This window comes from Diaphorina citri, unplaced genomic scaffold (genome assembly GCF_000475195.1).
Source record: "Diaphorina citri unplaced genomic scaffold, Diaci psyllid genome assembly version 1.1 scaffold599, whole genome shotgun sequence".
NCBI lineage: Eukaryota > Metazoa > Arthropoda > Insecta > Hemiptera > Psyllidae > Diaphorina > Diaphorina citri.
In genome coordinates this window covers 141,727-163,582 of record NW_007378033.1, presented here as the reverse complement: position 1 = coordinate 163,582, position 21,856 = coordinate 141,727, and the positions used below count along the sequence as shown (strand labels likewise).

Genomic DNA, 21,856 nt, shown 5'->3' with positions numbered 1-21,856 from the left:
GGTTGAAAAGTTGACGTCTTAAATGCTTTTAATTTGTGCGTGAAATCGTGAATACTTCAGTTATGATTTTTTCATAAATTCGTGAGTAGACACTTATCACGGGCCTAAATCTTTTAGTAGAATTGGAGAAAATTGCGTCGATTCAAATTTTGGACACTCACTGAGTGGGACGTAAAACCAGGAAAGAGTTGTTGGTCCAGTTCGTCCTCAAAATATATCGCCTAGAATCCTAGATATATTGAAAGGGATTTCTACTCTTATATGTAAAGAGTATCTACTTTAGTCAGAGCACGGACGGACCACCTTAGAATATGACCACCAGTCTTCACAATGACTAGTGAGTTTCCCAATATACCTATGTACGTAAAGGTGATTTTTCAGCAAATTCGGTCGAGTAGATAGGTAAATAATAGTCCTTTAATTACCTAAGTGACTTGCATAAAAGATTCCGTATGTATGCCAATATTTGGGTGAGCACGTGATCAGGGAAATGGATTAAAAGAAAACGAGTTTTCTTTGCAATCCTTGATTATACGAATCAAATTTTCACCTGAACATAGACCTACATGGTTTAATTCGATTCTGCGCGCCAAAAACCTGGTTAATAATTCCAGGGGCTGTAGGTCAAGTAGATTTATTAACTCAACTAAATACCTACGTAAACCATTAAGTTTAATTTTGCATAACGATACGTAATCTGATCATTCATCATATTTTGTGAATATACTCGCATCACCTCATATCCTCATAAATCACTGCAATATCTAACTCAACTAAATACCTACGTAAACCATTAAGTTTAATTTTGCATAACGATACGTAATCTGATCATTCATCATATTTTGTGAATATACCTAGGTACTCGCATCACCTCATAAATCACTGCAATATCCACTATCACTTTGTGTTACTCATCTCATCCTTCCTTTTCTTTGTCAATGTGTCAGAAAGGAATATGAATCATTTTCACTGACATTGGTGTAAAATATAAGAAAAGACCTTCAGAATACCTCTTTAGTATCGAAGATGGTCAAAGATAGTGGAACTACACCTATAAATGTATCAATATTGCTCAAGTTGGTATGTTCCCCTGGTGTGTTCTCCAAATACTAGATACACCAGTTCTCCAGGAGATGTACCTAGCAGTTTAATGACGTCATAAGGTTTATTTCCTTGTACGTGATGTTTTTTGTTCACCTATCGGATCTCACCGTAAATAGTAATAAGGCTCCTTGCCTAGACTGCCTTAATTAACTATCCTACACCATCTGGTGACTCCCGGAGAAAATCAATAGTAGATAAGAGACTAATCTTGGGTGTCATTGCCATTTGACGAAACATATTCAGTGGGATGTTGGAATTATCGTGGAAGTCGAACCATCAACCATTCATTATGTTAATCTCGGTCTCGTATCGATCAAGATTTAAACGTCAATTGGATAGTGTCAAATTATACCTGTGTCAAAAATTTGCACTCACCTACGCCATGTTCAAACCAGCTCATGACCTGTTTAGTAATTCATCTTGATACTGACCATACTCATTTCAATATTTTTACAATAGAATCTCAACGTGGCTCAAGTTTCAGAACCCAAACCACAATACCAGTGAACTTTTCAAACAAAATTATACAAAACAAGTTCAGAGCAGTAACTGGAGTGTTGGGTGTCCGTAGTAGTTACCTACCAGTACTACCTCTACATAAAAGAAGCTTTGAAGCTATTCTAAGCAAATCATTTGAGGTGAAAACTGTACAAGCACTTGCTGGGCTCTGTGATCCAGAACTAGAAACAGGTAGCAGAACATCAATAATGGACTTTGTAATAGTAGATATAGTAATTGTAGCAAAACTAGTAAGAGTAAAGTAGGAAATATGGTCCATCAAAGACCAAGAAAGGAAGTGTGTAACCGTAAAAACCCTTGTATAAAACTTGTAGTCCTTTTAGGTACTCATGTTAACTGCTGAAGTGTAGTGTTCTGAGAAAAAGATATGTACAAGCACTTGCTGGGCTCTGTGATCCAGAACTAGAAACAGGTAGCAGAACATCAATAATGGACTTTGTAATAGTAGATATAGTAGGTACCTAATTGTAGCAAAACTAGTAAGAGTAAAGTAGGAAATATGGTCCATCAAAGACCAAGAAAGGAAGAATGTAACCGTAAAAACCCTTGTATAAAACTTGTAATCCTTTTAGGTAGGTAGTCACTAGTCATGTTAACTGCTGAAGTGTAGTGTTCTGAGAAAAAGATTTGTCTTCTACTATCTACTCTATTAAACATTAGAATTGCTTCACGAACTTTACTTTCAAATCTTCCTACTATGGAATATCGCTTTCCATGGCCTCCTATGGAAGCCTACTTTGCTGTGGTGAAATGTCCATAATGTAGGGAAGTGGATTGGAATACTTATGATAAAGGACATACCTACATTTTCACAAATGAGTTTGAATCCCATTTAAAGTTTAAAATAAGTAAAATGTGTTCTGCAGTCTGAATAACAATGCTACACCTAGGTAAATAGCATTATTATCACAGGTGCATTACTCTATCTTGTACGGAGATTTTATACCTCTTCCGAAAAGTGTACTTAGCTCCTTATCTGATAAATCTCTTATCACCAGATACCTGCCTACAATACCTATTTTAGGTTCACACCTAGGTAAATAGCATTATTATCACAGGTGCATTACTCTATCTTGTACGGAGATTTTATACCTCTTCCGAAAAGTGTACTTAGCTTTCTTGTTCCATGGTATCCACGAGTTCATCCCCCCACTTCTCTATCACTGCACTACAGGTATCACTGCAATACTGCATTATCTACTCTCATGTGTTACACCTAGGTAAATAGCATTATTATCACAGGTGCATTACTCTATCTTGTACGGAGATTTTATACCTCTTCCGAAAAGTGTACTTATTAGCTCCTTATCTGATAAATCTCTTATCACCAGATACCTGCCTACAATACCTATTTTAGGTTTGTTTTTCCCGGGAGAGTATGAATTCCTGTCAGGAAAAAAATGTAATTAAACGAACCAAGTGGGGTCCAAATTTTAAACTTTACGTTTTTGCCTTTAGTTTCTCATCCAACAGTGTTTTAAATCTCTGATTCTCTGAGTATGACCGAAAAGTTCTTTTACCAAAGGTTTGCAGTAAATATAGACTCATATGTATATTATAGGTTTGATGCCATCATTCGATCTACCTTAAGAGCTTAGCTAAGTTGACTTTTGACCTGGCTGTGTAGAAAAACTCACCCAATTTATTTTAATACCCACATGAGAAATCTGCGCGCCAAAAACCTGGTTAATAATTCCAGGGGCTGTAGGTCAAGTAGATTTATTAACTCAACTAAATACCTACGTAAACCATTAAATTTAATTTTGCATAACGATACGTAATCTGATCATTCATCATATTTTGTGAATATAGGTACTCGCATCACCTCATAAATCACTGCAATATTTACTATCACCTTGTGTTACTCATCTCATTCTTCCTTTTCTTTGTCAATGTGTCAGAAGTTTGTAGAAAATTATTTTACATTCAAGTTAAATTCTTTATTGTTTGCTTTGTTTTCTTTTTTCCACACTATTTATTTTCATTTCTGTTTTACGTCTCGACGCAATTTTCTCCAATTCTACTAAAAGTTTTAGGCCCATGATAAGTGTCTACTCACGAATTTATGAAAAAATCACCTCTTTCCTGGTTTTACGTCCCACTCAGTGAGTGTCCAAAATTTGAATCGACGCAATTTTCTCCAATTCTACTAAAAGTTTTAGGCCCGTGATAAGTGTCTACTCACGAATTTATGAAAAAATCATAACTGAAGTATTCACACACAAATTAAAAGCATTTAAGACGTCAACTTTTCAACCATGTACAAATCGACCTGATAACTTTAGAATCCTATACCTACCGGCTACCGTAGTAACAGCGCCAAAATTTGAATCGACGCAATTTTCTCCAATTCTACTAAAAGTTTTAGGCCCATGATAAGTGTCTACTCACGAATTTATGAAAAAATCATAACTGAAGTAGGTATTCACGCACAAATTAAAAGCATTTAAGACGTCAACTTTTCAACCATGTACAAATCGACCTGATATCTTTAGAATCCTATACCTACCGGCTACCGTAGTAACAGAAGTGTTTAACGCCCCTAAGCCCCGACACATTTACATTACGTTCGACTAATTGCCTCTGCATGATAGGTCAAACTCTACTGGCCCAGAATCTGTGACCAGAAAGTACAAACAAAACATACCTCGGACATAGGTAGAAACACTTATTAACATAAATGGACTAATATGTATATTGGGAAACTCACTAGTCATTGTGAAGACTGGTGGTCATATTCTAAGATGGTCCGTCCGTGCTCTGACTAAAGTAGATACTCTTTAGGTCTTTAGATATAAGAGTAGAAATCCCTTTCAATATATCTAATATCTACATATATAGGCGATATATTTTGAGGACGAACTGGACCAACCACTCTTTCCTGGTTTTACGTCCCACTCAGTGAGTGTCCAAAATTTGAATCGACGCAATTTTCTCCAATTCTACTAAAAGATTTAGGCCCGTGATAAGTGTCTACTCACGAATTTATGAAAAAATCATAACTGAAGTATTCACGATTTCACGCACAAATTAAAAGCATTTAAGACGTCAACTTTTCAACCATGTACAAATCGACCTGATATCTTTAGAATCCTATACCTACCGGCTACCGTAGTAACAGAAGTGTTTAACGCCCCTAAGCCCCGACACATTTACATTACGTTCGACTAATTGCCTCTGCATGATAGGTCAAACTCTACTGGCCCAGAATCTGTGATCAGAAAGTACAAACAAAACATACCTCGGACATAGGTAGAAACACTTATTAACATAAATGGACTAATATTTTTACACAGTCATGCAAGAATGAATGCAAATATTTCAAGATCCAGGACAGTAGGTTGAGCTATTAAGATCGATCCGGTCAGAAGAAATGCTAAAAAATAAATAAATAAATAAATGGTTAATCATTTGATCACTGTCATTGCCACAGCCATGGAATCTGTTCAATCAATTAAAGATTATAAGCATAGAAATGACTTACATCGATCTGTCTAATATTCTAATGGATTCTTCACGTATGTAAATCAATAGGCGACGGGGATAAATTGAATTATAAAAAATAATAATGATAATGATATTTACGTAGAAGAAGATTGTGTTTAATTTTAACTCTATAAAATGTACAGGAAAAAGTATATAAAAACACGAAATAAAAGAAAGTATAGGTATTTAATTTTAGGAGATTTTTTTTTACAAGGACCTTTTTCCCTTTCTCCCTAAGGACTCTAGTTATCTTCCACTCGAATCTACAGTATGATAACTGATAACTTCTAGCATTTGGAGACTTTAGTCATGCAAGAATGAATGCAAATATTTCAAGATCCAGGACAGTAGGTTGAGCTATTAAGATCGATCCGGTCAGAAGAAATGCTGGACTAATATTTTTACACAGTCATGCAAGAATGAATGCAAATATTTCAAGATCCAGGACAGTAGGTTGAGCTATTAAGATCGATCCGGCCAGAAGAAATGCTAAAAAATAAATAAATGGTTAATCATTTGACCACTGTCATTGCCACAGCCATGGAATCTGTTCAATTAATTAAAGATTATAAGCATAGAAATAACTTACATCGATCTGTCTAATATTCTAATGGATTCTTCACGTATGTAAATCAATAGGCAACGGGGATAAATTGAATTATAAAAAATAATAATGATAATGATATTTACGTAGAAGAAGATTGTATTTACTTATATCTATAAAATGTACAGGAAAAAGTAAAAACACGAAATAAAAGAAAGTAGGTATTTAATTTTAGGAGAAACTTACATCGATCTGTCTAATATTCTAATGGATTCTTCACGTATGTAAATCAATAGGCAACGGGGATAAATTGAATTATAAGAAATAATAATGATAATGATCTTTACGTAGAAAAAGATTGTGTTTACTTATAACTCTATAAAATGTACAGGAAAAAGTAAAAACACGAAATAACTTTTCATCGCCGAATCATGCACTGAGCAAACTGCCAATAATACTATCACCAAATCACCATTGTTGTGAAAATTTCTCTTATCTATTGTGCTGGTAATTTTGAATTTTATACCCAAATGTGTCTTTCGTTGTCCAGCCTCAGTGTGGGGTACAGCATTTAGACACTTGTAGTCAATGTTATAGGTAGGGATTCAATCAATAGGGTGAATCAATGGGGAATGCACAATCATCTCTATTTGTATGATACCTCCATGCTCCATGGCCACAGTTCTTTCAACTTCTGTTCAGCGACGCTTAAGGTTCCAGTTTCAAACAGTAGTTAAAAATTGAACTTAAGTGCCGATAGCTCCTACTTTATTATTTTAAAAATAATGATCGAATCACATCAAATTAAACATACAAAAACCTGAAAGCTCTTATCTTAAAGTTTATGAAGAAAATAAAAGAGAGCGAGAAAAAAATTGAATAATAAAAATATGTACTACAGAAACCAGTTCCAGAAGTTTTATTATTAATATTATTATTTTTTATCTTCGCATTGAGAATGATTAAAAAAATCAGAAGGAATCAAACTTCTTAATATGAATCTTGAGAGTTGTGATTATTTTTTTCTTCTGATTCTTGATATTGGAATCCTTTCAATACCTGTGACTTGAAAAAGATGAAATACCTACCAACTAAGTTAACTGATCTTTGGTTTACCAATGATCTTTGGTTTACCAAAAATTTACCTAGCTAGCTCACATCCTGCCATTTAAGTGCAGCGCATTTCTTAATTTGAGGATCATTTGAAATCTGAATATCATTGAGAGTTGTGATTATTTTTTTCTTCTGATTCTTGATATTGGAATCCTTTCAATACCTGTGACTTGAAAAAGATGAAATACCTACCAACCAAGTTAACTGATCTCTGGTTTACCAATGATCTTTGGTTTACCAAAAATCTACCTAGCCAACTCACATCCTGCCATTTAAGTGCAGCGCATTTCCTAATTTGAGGATCATTGAAATCTGAATATCACCTGCTATCCAAAATGTCTAATCTAATTAGATTGTTTAGAATAAAATTAGATTTGGTTAGAATCAGTTTGACCATTTGAAAACCACTTTTCAAGTCGAATTTACATGATAATATGTAGACAGTTTCTACCAATATGATAAAGCTTATGAAAATCTCTATGATCGTATTGACGAACAAGGTAAATCCAGATTCCAACCTATCCACAACCATCCTAGGGAACATGACGGCTCAATCCAGCCATGCTGCAATCCTGTGTTTAAGGTTACTCGAACTCTATATGATTACCTGATTAATTCCTCTGATCAGGATCAGATAAACTGGTTTTCGAGTTATTTTTGTTGAAGTTCAAAGTTACAACAGTGTGGAAATTAAGACGACGTTCTGAGAGATGTGAGACAGATCAAAATGTAACTGATTACTGTGGATAGTTGAGTGCTTTGGATGAATCTGTTTGGAGTTCATAATCCTTGACGTGCAGAAGGAAACAACCAAGTAGGTAATTATGAATGTAAAATAAGTAGCCTGTTCAGAAGATGACCACAGCCCCACAGCTAGCTCAGCTTTGATGTTCGAGACGTAGACAAAACTGGCCGAGGTAAAGGATCCAAAGGAATATGAATAATTTTCACTGACATTGGTGTAAAATATAAGAAAAGACCTTCAGAATACCTCTTTAGTATCGAAGATGGTCAAAGATAGTGGAACTACACCTATAAATGTATCAATATTGCTCAAGTTGGTATGTCGCTGTAGGTCAAGTAGATTTATTAACTCAACTAAATACCTACGTAAACCATTAAGTTTAATTTTGCATAACGATACGTAATCTGATCATTCATCATATTTTGTGAATATACCTAGGTACTCGCATCACCTCATAAATCACTGCAATATCTATCTACTATCACTTTGTGTTACTCATCTCATCCTTCCTTTTCTTTGTCAATGTGTCAGAAGTTTGTAGAAAATTATTTTACATTCAAGTTAAATTCTTTATTGTTTGCTTTGTTTTCTTTTTTCCACACTATTTATTTTCATTTCTTTTTCTTATATTTCTTCACGAAGGCATCCATTGTTTTCGAAGCTTCCTTGTAGGATTGTTCGTCGTTTTTCTTGACCTTGTCCGCAACTTCGACAAACGTATTGTACAACTCTTGCTTGTCGATTTCCGAAAACCGACTAATGGCGACTTCTTTGAACGCGGCTACCTTTTTGTTGAACTCTTCCTTCTTTTTCTGTTTCAGCACCTCGGATTCGGTCGCTTTTTTGGATAGATCATCCATGCCTTTTTCTAAGGTGTTCACTGAGAATTGTTCAAATGACTGAACCACGCCGGTCACTGCGTTGATAAGATCTTCCATGTTGAATCGATTGTTTTGTCACGGTATGGATGAGTGTGCAATTCATGTAAATTTGAACTGAATAAATTTTGGGGTGTTGAGGAATGTTAATTTGTAACTAATGTTTGTGCTAACTGTGTGAATTCAGATATTTGTGTGGAATACCGGGCATATATTTCAACCAATTTTATTTTGAAGAACTTCTAACTTTGTGACATATTGGATTTTGGTGCGTGAATTTATTAAAGTTTATGATCCTCTAAGTTCCACAAAACTGTGAAATTCACCCACGAAGAAAAGTTATGCCGATATCTATCTAGGTATCTAGGTACCACTAAGTTAACTTTGAGTTTTCCTTTCGGAATCTCAAGTTTTGCAAGACTTAGTAAACGTGCATGCTATTACATGCAAGATGCAAGTTACACTTTTATGTTGGTACAAACCGTGTTGAAATACTGACCTTCTTCTAGAACACGTCAAATGCTCCGTTACGATAATATACTCATACCTAGAGGACTGTCAGGTTACAATGATTTTATACAGATCTTGTGTATGTGTTAAAGTTATTTTTATGGATCGAATGGTATTTGCCCGCAGTAGAGTTTTCACTTTCTCTCTGGGTCTACATAATGTTGGGAAGTGGATTGGAATACCTATGATAAAGGGCATACCTACATTTTCACAAATGAGTTTGAATCCCATTTAAAGTTTAAAACAAGTCCCATTTAAAGTTTAAAACAAGTCCCATTTAAATCCCATTTAAAGTTTAAAATGTGTTCTGCAGTCTGAATGACAATGCAAAATCTGTTCCAGGGTAGGTATCTTCTTCCAAAAACTTCTTTGTGAACTTCAAAGTTAGTGAGTCTCCTTCATGCTAAGATTAAAAACTCTCTTTACTCTAAATTAGACAGAGACAACACAGACTAGGTATATACTTTGCAAAGAGTTGGATAGGATTGGGATCAAGGTATCTAGAAAACTGTGTAAAAGGAAGATGATAAAGAAAGAGAAAGGTAGAGAAGAGAGTATGAAATAGCCAAGCACAAAAATACCTAAATAACCCACAGGTTTGTAGGCAGGTTGCTAAAGAATGACTCTTCAATGTAGATACGTACAGGTAATCAATAACGAAATACATACCAGAATTGCAAGACCGTGTTGAAATACTGACCTTCTTCTAGAACACGTCAAATGCTCCGTTACGATAATATACTCATACCTAGAGGACTGTCAGGTTACATTGATTTTATACAGATCTTGTGTATGTGTTAAAGTTATTTTTATAGATCGAATGGTATTTGTCCGCAGTAGAGTTTTCACTTTCTCTCTGGGTCTACGAAGAAGGTTACAATAAAAATTATTTATGAAGTGTGAATGCTGTCAAGGCCTGTCTTATAAATCGAAAGAAAAATCAGGTATTCATTCTATCTTTAGTTTTTGAACCATCGATATACGATAGGGGCCTAACAGAGATCACGAGTTGCTGAGTGGAACCAGAAAAGTTTTCACTAGGACACTGTTCAAAATGTACCTGGTGACATGATTCAATCCACCTGAGAAGTTGGCCTACTAGCTAGAGTTAAAGCACCTTACGAGAGAAAATAGTTACCCTAATTAGTTTTTGAACCATCGATATACGATAGGGGCCTAAAAGAAATCACGAGTTGCTGAGTGGAACCAGAAAAGTGTTCACTAGGACACTATTCAAAATGTACCTGGCGACATGATTCAATCCACCTGAGAAGTTGGCCTACTAGCTAGAGTTAAAGCACCTTACGAGAGAAAATAGTTAGGTACCTAGTACCTACCTACCTACCCTAGGAATTCTTTGAATGAGGAAATTTCTAAGTTTAGTAGAATTGTATGAACGCCTAGTTGTGTAGTGTTTATGCAATGTGGCTCTTAGTTTTTGAACCATCGATATACGATAGGGGCCTAAAAGAAATCACGAGTTGCTGAGTGGAACCAGAAAAGTGTTCACTAGGACACTGTTCAAAATGTACCTACCTGGCGACATGATTCAATCCACCTGAGAACTTGGCCTACTAGCTAGAGTTAAAGCACCTTACGAGAGAAAATAGTTAGGTACCTACCTAGTACCTACCCTAGGAATTCTTTGAATGAGGAAATTTCTAACTTTAGTAGAATTGTATGAACGCCTAGTTGTGTAGTGTTTATGCAATGTGGCTCAAAAATAATACGAGTATTTAGAATGAAAGAAGAGAAAATCAAATTTCTCTTCTTATTGTAGGAAAACAATCAAGGTTATCGCTTTATTTGAAGTTACAGTTTTTCCAATCAAATTCATGTTCCCTCGGCTGCACAGGGGCTATATCCCGGTGTCGGTTCTTTTTACAACGCGCAACCTGTTCACAATTGCCCGCCTTATATTTCATCTGTGGTTCCTGGGCTCCTCGTCTATCCGATCCATTCACACAACAATCCCAGCCTTGCTGCTCCACGACATTTTTTCTGGGACTTTTGTCCGGTTGGAATTTCTTGTTGTACGGCCAACTTTGATATTTGCAGCAAGGGTAGGGCGTCGAGTAGTTGTCCATACCTTTTCGGGCATACTTCGGGTCTTCCATCCAGTAGTCCTGCAGCCCATTCCTTTTGCACCAAGGCGCTTCAATCTGTAAATTGAATAACAGGTTGAATGAATGAGAAAATAAGTGCGTCCATTCTGTACGGCCAACTTTGATATTTGCAGCAAGGGTAGGGCGTCGAGTAGTTGTCCATACCTTTTCGGGCATACTTCGGGTCTTCCATCCAATAGTCCTGCAGCCCGTTCCTTTTGCACCAAGGCGCTTCAATCTGTAAATTGAATAACAGGGTGAATGAATGAGAAAATAAGTGCGTCCATTCCCCCCACATTTTCGTCTTAAATTAATGGGAAAGGGTAATAATTATTCGAGAGTAAAAACAACATTAACTGAGTAGGTCTATTTTGCAAAGGTACCTACTTACGAGTAACTTTAGAGTCTCTAAAACGTCAAGAACTTTGAAATTTTGGGGAGATTTGCAATAATTTACCTCCGGAGTCACGTTTATCAGCTTATACTGGACCCCGACTCCGCTTTCATAGATAGCTTTGTTCTTATCAGTCGTGTACCGTATATCCGTCAGACCATTGTGCGTTATCAGAGGTTTTACCATACGTTCCTCAGTGGGATAATGACAGTGCATTGATTCTGTCTCTCTAGGAGCTATCTCCATGCCATTCTTCAAGTATGGGTCTTGCTGTCTCCCAATTTGGGGAGCACTGCAGCACTCCATTGGATCTAATTGGTTTATCAGATTTCGGGGAGGAGTGCAATCTCTGGCACGATTCGGATGGGTGGGCTCTTCAAGTTTTTCAAGTTTGCCTTTGCTGAAAGTAGGTATAACGGATTTCCTCAGAAGTAAAATATAAATTAATTTTCCCAATAGATGAGTTAAGGGATAGACAAAGTGAATTGAATTTCCAGCGGAAAAAGATCAGAACATCCACCACAAAAGGTGACAGGATAAGTACTATTAGATACCTACTTACCTACCTATCTGAAGTATTAATTAGGTTTGAAAACCAAACACTTACTTGTCGAAGTCCCGTATGACTTTGTTCAACTGACGAACAATCTTGTCGGTATTAGCGATTTCCTTTTGGCATGCGTCTTTATTTGGGTACATGGGAATTTAATTGAGAGTTGTGTGAGATTTGGATTTTGGTGTGAATTACAATAAATTTCGACTTGTGTGGGTATGCTGCGAAATTTTATCTGTGTAAAATTTGCAATTCTGCAAGTTATGAAGACTTGAAAGTGAATGGCTCGAAATATCTCCTAAGTACATTCAAGGATTCAAGTCATCTTTCACCTCGTGGCAGATTTTTAGAATTTTCCCCTATGTTGGGTAAACTCACGAGAGTCACAAGTGTTGGTCTTGGAAATCCCGGAATGAGAGCCTAGAAAACATAAAGAAAACACTAAAACTTTATGTGTTTTAGGTAAAACTTAGAATATTTTAGTTGTTTTATTTTATATTAACAACAATGTTTCGTACAATAAAGAATTTGAAACCTAGAAGTACCGACCTCAACTTAATACAATGTACACACAGATACATAAATATTTTATGTCATATTATATTTTGAGAGAAAACAAATGGTTTGGGAAGAAAAGAAAGTAAGAAATTACGGAAAAAAGAGTGGGGGAAAATGAAGTTAATTTTAAGGTTCAAAGTTAGGTAAATGAAGCAATAACTATACATACAATCAGCTAACAGAGCAGAGCAGGTCATTTTCTCTTTTTCTTTTATTTTTATTCAAACGAACAAAATCTGATATCTTGTTACCTACCTACTGAATTTTCGAAAGAGATATCGTATGTTTAGGATAGGATTTCATACGTCTCGTGGCGAAGGTATCAATTTTATCACAAAATTACAAAAGAAGTGTTTCAAAACAAGTGTCAACCCTAAATACATAAGTAATAGGTAAAATATATGTCCATGACAAATAGAAATAAACATAAACTTAAAAGGAAATAAATAATGAAAGAATCCAACAAATAAACAACGATGTATAGAATACGTACTATACATTACTAACTTGGTCACAACCAAAATGAAATCATTTGAAGAGGCAGCTGAAATGGGATAATTTGATGAACATGCCTCTACCAGAAACCAGAAAGTATAGTTCTTTTCTCAACAGTCATAGAAATGTTTGGCTTTGTGAAAGCCATAGTTAGCAAAAAAGATAATCTTCGTTCTCGGAACGGCTGGCTTTCCTCCTATCCTGTCTTCCTTCTCTCTTCGATTTCGGGACGATAAGACCCTAGCAGTTACAGTTCCCTCTGTCAAACCTCTTAGAAAAAAAGTAATATGCAAACTTAAAATAATGGGAGGGATGGGATACTAACTTTTTTTATAACAAAAATAATGCAAAACTAAAAACAAGCTTTAAAATTTGATGGTAGTAGGTAAGTTTTTATAATTATTCAAACAAATTTTGTAATTTTATCTTTTCCTTTGAAAACATTGTCTTCATTTTTATTGAATATGTTTTAACTAGAGTAAAGGTATTATAATTAATTTAATTCTTAATTAATACATATAAAATAATCCTTAATTTATAACATTTTAGTTAAATAAATAATTATCTTACTTTATTATCAATTTTAAATTTCAATATTAATAACAAACAAAGTAAAATCAATTATTTTTAATAATGTAAAATAGGCAGAATATTACTTTTTACATTAGGAAATATGCTAACATACCGACAGAAATGAACATTTTAGAAGGTGCAATAATTATGTACGTGCTCTCCAGCTTTTTCACAGGTTAGTTGGTAACGTTGGAATAGTATACCTACATAGGTTAGTGATAGTACCTTGAATTATTTCACTTTGATGTCTCGTGATTTCCTCTGTGAGTATAACAAGTTACATTTTCTATTTTAAAAAAAAAAAAAAAAAAAAAAAAATATTACGTAAATTACTGGTAAAAAATACTTAAGACTAATTAATTAATCCTTTTTAATTTATCTTGTTTTTATTTAAATTAATATCTTTGTACACTCAAAAATAGTTTGGTAATGGAAATCATAAAATTACAGTTATTTGCCTCAATATGAGAAAATATTCAATTCGAAATGAACTAACAAGTACCTAACTTATAACGTCGCGTCGAATGCGTCTTTGCTTAGAGAAAATTCTATTATTATAGCGCAGGCGACATGTCTTTACTAATGAGATATTATTTCTGAGCGTTTTAGGGGAAAAATTTATATACGAAACTAAGAATAGGTAGTTTTAGTTACATGACTATCGAGATTAATCCAATTTTATTATATTTTTCTATGACCTGAGACAGTTTTAGTTGATACATAGTACGAAGCTATTGAAGAGGTTAATAAAGGAAGAACCAAGATGATGCGGTATACCTAAATTTTGAACATTACCTATGTAGGAGCATAGTTACACCACTTTTGATGCTAGCGCAGGCGACATGTCTTTACTAATGAGATATTATTTCTGAGCGTTTTAGGGGAAAAATTTATATACGAAACTAAGAATAGGTAGTATTAGTTACATGACTATCGAGATTAATCCAATTTTATTATATTTTTCTATGACCTGAGACAGTTTTAGTTGATACATAGTACGAAGCTATTGAAGAGGTTAATAAAGGAAGAACCAAGATGATGCGGTATACCTAAATTTTGAACATTACCTATGTAGGAGCATAGTTACACCACTTTTGATGCGTTGAGAGTTGAGATGTAAAAAATATGCGTATTAGGAAATTCTAGAAAGGTCAATACCTGATGTAATTTTGTTGGGAATGATCAAATTTTGTGTTTTTATTAAACTCTTCAGCTACACACAGCTAACATGACATGTCAACTTTTACATACCATATCAACGTAATTTTATCTAAATTAGAGATTTATTTTACGTATTTAACTTGAGGCGGGGTACTTCCCTCCTTTCTTGCTTACTTTGCCAAAACACTTTTCCTACTTCTTAGGAATTTATTTTCTCCCTCGATTCTGCATGTAATTCTCAGAAACATTGTTCAAATTCGTCAAGGATTTTTTTGCCAAATTAGTTTTATGGAAGTAAGCATACACAAGAAAAGCCAAAAGAAAATAAGTAACACCTAAATGAATAAAGAATAAAACCAAAAATAAACAAAATCGTATGTTAGGTTAGATCCAATAATATCTATCTACCTACTTAATAAAAAAAAACTAACGAGATATTGAGCTTTTAAAAACAAACAATCATTAAATAATAATAGTAATTAGGTATGAATACATTTAGATGTAAAAGATAGTAATGTATGTATCTAACTCATGTGTTTGACCAATGTATTCGCACGTACTTCTGTAAACTTTTCAATTTCCTGATGAAGGTTGCACCTCTTTGTTCATTTTATTGAATCTAATGGTCAAGTTTGAATGAAGCTTGTATTTAAATGGATTTAAGTTTGAACGGAGTATTTTTGTTGATTGGTAAGTCTTAAATTTAATCATCCAAAAGTAGGTTTTGTAATAGAAAATTTAACCAAAGTTCAACCTTAATGTCCCAGGTGCTTTAGTGTCAACATAAGTGTCTGAATTCCAGATAATGAAATGATAAAGTTTTACAGAAGAAGAACAATAATAGGCATAAGTAATGATGTCGGAAACAGAAAGAAAATATTGTAGATTTATATTATATTTTAACTGAAAGAAGGGAATGCTTATTTAGAATTCCAGAATTGTTACGTAGGTTATCTGAAATTTCTTGAAGTTCAGAGAAACAATCAAAATATTTTTTAATCCAAGAAATCTGATGGGAATTTTATACAGAACTTTAAAAATACAACAAACTGTTCTTTTGGTAGGTGTTCATGTCAAAAGTGTTGCCAGTCGCAAGCAGTTCATATAAAAGGAAATAATGGAGGCAAGCTGATTTGGATTCAAATTGCCTTCTATGTATTAACAAGCTTTTTCCATAATCGTATAACCAATTCAAAGTAGAAAATAGGATTATCGGATTTATCAAAATTTCTTGAAGTTCAGAGAAACAATCAAAATATTTTTTAATCCAAGAAATCTGATGGGAATTTTATACAGAACTTTAAAAATACAACTGTTCTTTTGGTAGGTGTTCATGTCAAAAGTGTTGCCAGTCGCAAGCAGTTCATATAAAAGGAAATAATGGAGGCAAGCTGATTTGGATTCAAATTGCCTTCTATGTATTAACAAGCTTTTTCCATAATCGTATAACCAATTCAAAGTAGAAAAAAAATAGGATTATCGGATTTATCAAGCTGCTGGATACCATATTTATCACCAAAAAAAGAGTTTCAGTCAGCTGTTCAGAGAAGGGGCTTGGTTCAAACAGAGTTCGAACCCTCAAACTCTAAACTTTTGACCTACTCGTATATGGGCCAATATTTTGATTTGTTTCATCTTTATAGGAAATGAACTTAATTTTAATTTATTTTATTTATTTTTTTTTATTCTCAAATACATTATTATAATATCACAAAGTGCAAAGTGTTTTATTTTATTTCATTACGTAAATAAAACCAAATAAAGTAAAGTAAAAGGTTAGTAAATTATTCACTCAGAGCTGCTGTGGACATTATCACTTCATGATGAAAATTGAACGCAGGTTTCATCAATATTCTTTTGGTTTCTCAGTTCTCACATGTTACTTCTACGAGTAGCAATAGATAATATATTGAAGATAGAAAATGCTTCTATTAATTTAATTTTGCGTATGTTTAGTCTCACACAACGAAAATGGGGTTTAGTTTTAGGGCCCCATATTTCTCTCATATAACTAAATATTATTATGAACCTTACTTGCGTTTTTTCGTCCACATTTAACCACCAAGGTTAGCTTAAAATTACACTAATGGGGGCAAATGGGGTTTAGTTTTAGGGCCCCATATTTCTCTCATATAACTAAATATTATTATGAACCTTACTTGCGTTTTTTCGTCCACATTTATTGCAACTCTGAACAAATAATCTTTATCTATCTAAATAAAGCTTGTAAAGATGTTGATCTTGTTCATGTATTTATATTTTGTAATCTGTAACCTACGAGAATAGAATAATAATATAACTCAAGCCCTGTAGCTTATCCATACAAAACTTCATTAAAATCTTGAAGTGTGTCTTTTTAGTAGACTATTCAGGTAGAAGGTCATTTGTATCTATTAATTACCTTTATTAAAACATGGTTTAATAGCGTAAATAGTACTATAACAATAAGTAAGATACATTGAACATAATAATGGACACTGAGGCTGGACAACGAAAGACACATTTGGGTATAAAATTCAAAATTACCAGCACAATAGATAGGTATTTATCTACTTAAAACATTTAGACTATATGCATTGTATATTCTATGAGATCTCTATACACTGAGGCTGGACAACGAAAGACACATTTGGGTATAAAATTCAAAATTACCAGCACAATAGATAGGTATTTATCTACTTAAAACATAAATATGCATTGTATATTCTATGAGATCTCTATTCTCTGATGACTGTCATGGGAATCCCACTGACCTGTGACTATCATGTCGTAAACTAGCTATATAATTACCTATTATTAGGTTAAATGTTTGGGTTCATATCCACAGTAAAATTATTGAGTCACCTTTTTGTGTGACACTTTCTGGATTCCATTCTTATATGATCGATAAAAAAAGGTTCTTTACAAAAGAAAATGTACCTGGATCCTTTATTTGAAATGACATAATAGGTACCCGACCGTTGTGTAATATAAAAGGGTCGAAGTGGAATAATAGGACATCAGGTGGAATCCTTTCGCTTGGGTGCCTATTAATATCGAAATAAAGGTTTAGTGGCATATTGTGTCATTTGTCTCCGGTCTAGACATCGATAGGTACCTGATCGAGTTGTCAAACGTCAATTGCCACAAAAGTCTCCAAATGCTAGAAGTTATCAGTTATCATACTGTAGATTCGAGTGGAAGATAACTAGAGTCCTTAGGGAGAAAGGGAAAAAGGTCCTTGTAAAAAAAAATTTCCTAAAATTAAATACCTACTTTCTTTTATTTCGTGTTTTTATATACTTTTTCCTGTACATTTTATAGAGTTAAAATTAAACACAATCTTCTTCTACGTAAATATCATTATCATTATTATTTTTTATAATTCAATTTATCCCCGTCGCCTATTGATTTACATACGTGAAGAATCCATTAGAATATTAGACAGATCGATGTAAGTTATTTCTATGCTTATAATCTTTAATTAATTGAACAGATTCCATGGCTGTGGCAATGACAGTGATCAAATGATTAACCATTTATTTATTTATTTTTTTAGCATTTCTTCTGACCGGATCGATCTTAATAGCTCAACCTACTGTCCTGGATCTTGAAATATTTGCATTCATTCTTGCATGACTGTGTAAAAATATTAGTCCATTTATGTTAATAAGTGTTTCTACCTATGTCCGAGGTATGTTTTGTTTGTACTTTCTGGTCACAGATTCTGGGCCAGTAGAGTTTGACCTATCATGCAGAGGCAATTAGTCGAACGTAATGTAAATGTGTCGGGGCTTAGGGGCGTTAAACACTTCTGTTACTACGGTAGCCGGTAGGTATAGGATTCTAAAGATATCAGGTCGATTTGTACATGGTTGAAAAGTTGACGTCTTAAATGCTTTTAATTTGTGCGTGAAATCGTGAATACTTCAGTTATGATTTTTTCATAAATTCGTGAGTAGACACTTATCACGGGCCTAAATCTTTTAGTAGAATTGGAGAAAATTGCGTCGATTCAAATTTTGGACACTCACTGAGTGGGACGTAAAACCAGGAAAGAGTTGTTGGTCCAGTTCGTCCTCAAAATATATCGCCTAGAATCCTAGATATATTGAAAGGGATTTCTACTCTTATATGTAAAGAGTATCTACTTTAGTCAGAGCACGGACGGACCACCTTAGAATATGACCACCAGTCTTCACAATGACTAGTGAGTTTCCCAATATACCTATGTACGTAAAGGTGATTTTTCAGCAAATTCGGTCGAGTAGATAGGTAAATAATAGTCCTTTAATTACCTAAGTGACTTGCATAAAAGATTCCGTATGTATGCCAATATTTGGGTGAGCACGTGATCAGGGAAATGGATTAAAAGAAAACGAGTTTTCTTTGCAATCCTTGATTATACGAATCAAATTTTCACCTGAACATAGACCTACATGGTTTAATTCGATTGATTTGCAATTCTGGTATGTATTTCGTTATTGATTACCTATACGTACATTGAAGAGTCATTCTTTAGCAACCTGCCTACAAACCTGTGGGTTATTTAGGTATGTTTGTGCTTGGCCATTTCATACTCTCTTCTCTACCTTTGTCTTTCTTTATCATCTTCCTTTTACACAGTTTTCTGGGTACCTTGATCCCAATCCTATCCAACTCTTTGCAAAGTATATAGTCTGTGTTGTTTCTGTCTAATTTAGAGTAAAGGGAGTTTTTAATCTTAATCTAACAATATTAACAGATATTATTCGATCCATATACAATTTTACATAGGTAAATATATTGAAACCAGATAACATGTCGTATAGATACAAGGTGTCTCAAGAGAAGTCTGGACCAAAAGAGAGCAAGATTTTCCTGCAGCCTATTCCAGGAAAGTATAGAATTGTTATATAGTTACAAGTGTAGAGCACCATCTCTGTTAGAAACCAGATAACATGTCGTATAGATACAAGGTGTCTCAAGAGAAGTCTGGACCAAAAGAGAGCAAGATTTTCCTGCAGCCTATTCCACGAAAGTATAGAATTGTTATATAGTTACAAGTGTAGAGCACCATCTCTGTTGACAAACAGATGGACTAGTCCATATTCTTGGGTCTGTTTGTGTATTTTACTCAGGTAAAATCCAGTTGTCCTCAAGTGTGGTGTCCCTCAGTCCAACCCCACCCTGTATAAGATAAAAACATTATAGACTGTAAAGTTGACATCTTTGTCTATATCTCAAGTCATTGGCCATGTCAATGTATTGAACAATAACCATATCAATATCAAGCACATTATCAATATGAATAACACTCGATATTGTCCGATTATTCGAGCAATAAATGATGACATTCGGGAAATCGTCACTTTTCTGCTTCGGTGATGATCGGAAGGAAAATACTGATCTAAATATACCTGAAACTCCTTGGGCCAGCCACACACTATCAGGTAGAAATGACGACAGGTAAACCTGATCAGGTCTACCTGATAGTGAGTGGCTGGCCTTAGAGTAGGGGCCTTATCAGGAGGCTACAAAGGAAATTCAAGTAAATTCAAGACAGGTGGAAAATCTGTGAAGAATTTTCTGGCTACCTTAATCCCAATCCTATCCAACTCTTTGCAAAGTATATACCTAGTCTGTGTTGTCTCTGTCTAATTTAGAGTAAAGGGAGTTTTTAATCTTAGTCTAGCAATATTAACAGATATTATTCGATCCATATACAATTTTACATAGGTAAATATATTATACCTACATAGGTAAATCTATTTTATAAACGGAAAAGAGGAAGTGTTAAATTCAATCACACTCGATTACTTTCAAGCCCCTTTTTGAAGTGGGGAAAACGTTTAACTGCTGAAGCTTGGGCTGAATCGATTCTCGATTGATTTTTTGGCGCGATGACCAGATGGTGGGTGTATCGTCTTACCAAAAAGGATCTAAATAGCCTCATTGGGTGTTCTTCTCTGTTCAAAATCTCAAGTTACCAACCCTTGGAGCTCTGTTTTCCTTCCTGTTTAATCGAATTTGAGATTTGAAAACAATGTTTGAACTTGAGATGTTATTATTTTACTTCTTTAATACTTTTTTTACTTACAATACCTAATTATATTTATTTATTTTTGTTTCAGGTGAGTGTTTGGCTGCAATATTTACTGTTTACTTCCTCATCAATTTGCTGATTTCTGGCGTACCTAGAACTCGTAACATCCAAGTTTCAAGGGGCACATCTTATTATTCAGGTATCATTTGTGAAAATGTAGGTATGCCCTTTATCATAGGTATTCCAATCCACTTCCCAACATTATGGACATTTCACCACAGCAAAGTAGGTTTCCATAGGAGGCCATGGAAAGCGATATTCCATAGTAGGAAGATTTGAAAGTAAAGTTCGTGAAGCAATTCTAATGTTTAATAGAGTAGAAGACAAATCTTTTTCTCAGAACACTACACTTCAGCAGTTAACATGACTACCTAAAAGGACTACAAGTTTTATACAAGGGTTTTTACGGTTACACACTTCTTCCTTTCTTGGTCTTTGATGGACCATATTTCCTACTTTACTCTTACTAGTTTTCTACAATTACTATATCTACTATTACAAAGTCCATCATTATTGATGTTCTGCTACCTGTTTCTAGTTCTGGATCACAGAGCCCAGCAAGTGCTTGTACAGTTTTTACCTCAAATGATTTGCTTAGACTAGCTTCAAAGCTTCTTTTATGTAGAGGTAGTAGGTACTGGTAGGTAACTACTACGGACACCCAACACTCCAGTTACTGCTCTGAACTTGTTTTGTATAATTTTGTTTGAAAAGTTCACTGGTATTGTGGTTTGGGTTCTGAAACTTGAGCCACGTTGAGATTCTATTGTAAAAATATTGAAATGAGTATGGTCAAAAGTTCACTGGTATTGTGGTTTGGGTTCTGAAACTTGAGCCACGTTGAGATTCTATTGTAAAAATATTGAAATGAGTATGGTCAGTAGTTGTGGTTTGGGTTCTGAAACTTGAGCCACGTTGAGATTCTATTGTAAAAATATTGAAATGAGTATGGTCAGTATCAAGATGAATTACCTATTCAGGTAGAAGGTCATTTGTATCTATTAATTACCTTTATTAAAACATGGTTTAATAGCGTAAATAGTACTATAACAAT

The 21,856-nt window shown here is 34.3% G+C and overlaps 1 protein-coding gene and 1 long non-coding RNA gene across 3 annotated transcripts; both read right to left on the bottom strand.

Annotated features, from left to right (window-relative positions):
• Window positions 1-619: 619 nt before the first annotated feature.
• Window positions 620-939, bottom strand: LOC113467950. Its single transcript, XR_003391855.1, has 2 exons — window positions 896-939; window positions 620-768 (listed from the first exon to the last, which is right to left on the bottom strand). It is a non-coding gene; the product is annotated as an uncharacterized LOC113467950 (long non-coding RNA).
• A 9,720-nt stretch (window positions 940-10,659) lies between these two features.
• On the bottom strand, window positions 10,660-12,240 carry LOC103510432. 2 transcript variants are annotated; one of them, XM_017444578.2, is made up of 4 exons: window positions 12,006-12,240; window positions 11,462-11,798; window positions 11,144-11,242; window positions 10,660-10,962 (listed from the first exon to the last, which is right to left on the bottom strand). In XM_017444578.2, the coding sequence occupies exons 1-4, from the start codon at window positions 12,095-12,097 to the stop codon at window positions 10,702-10,704; spliced, it is 789 nt and encodes a 262-aa protein (XP_017300067.1). In that variant the 5' UTR covers window positions 12,098-12,240; the 3' UTR covers window positions 10,660-10,701. The 2 variants fall into 2 exon arrangements, with proteins under 2 accessions (XP_017300067.1, XP_008473308.1); XM_008475086.2 differs by lacking the exon at window positions 11,144-11,242 and having other exon boundaries at window positions 10,662-11,061; window positions 12,006-12,238.
• Between the last annotated feature and the right edge of the window lie 9,616 nt (window positions 12,241-21,856).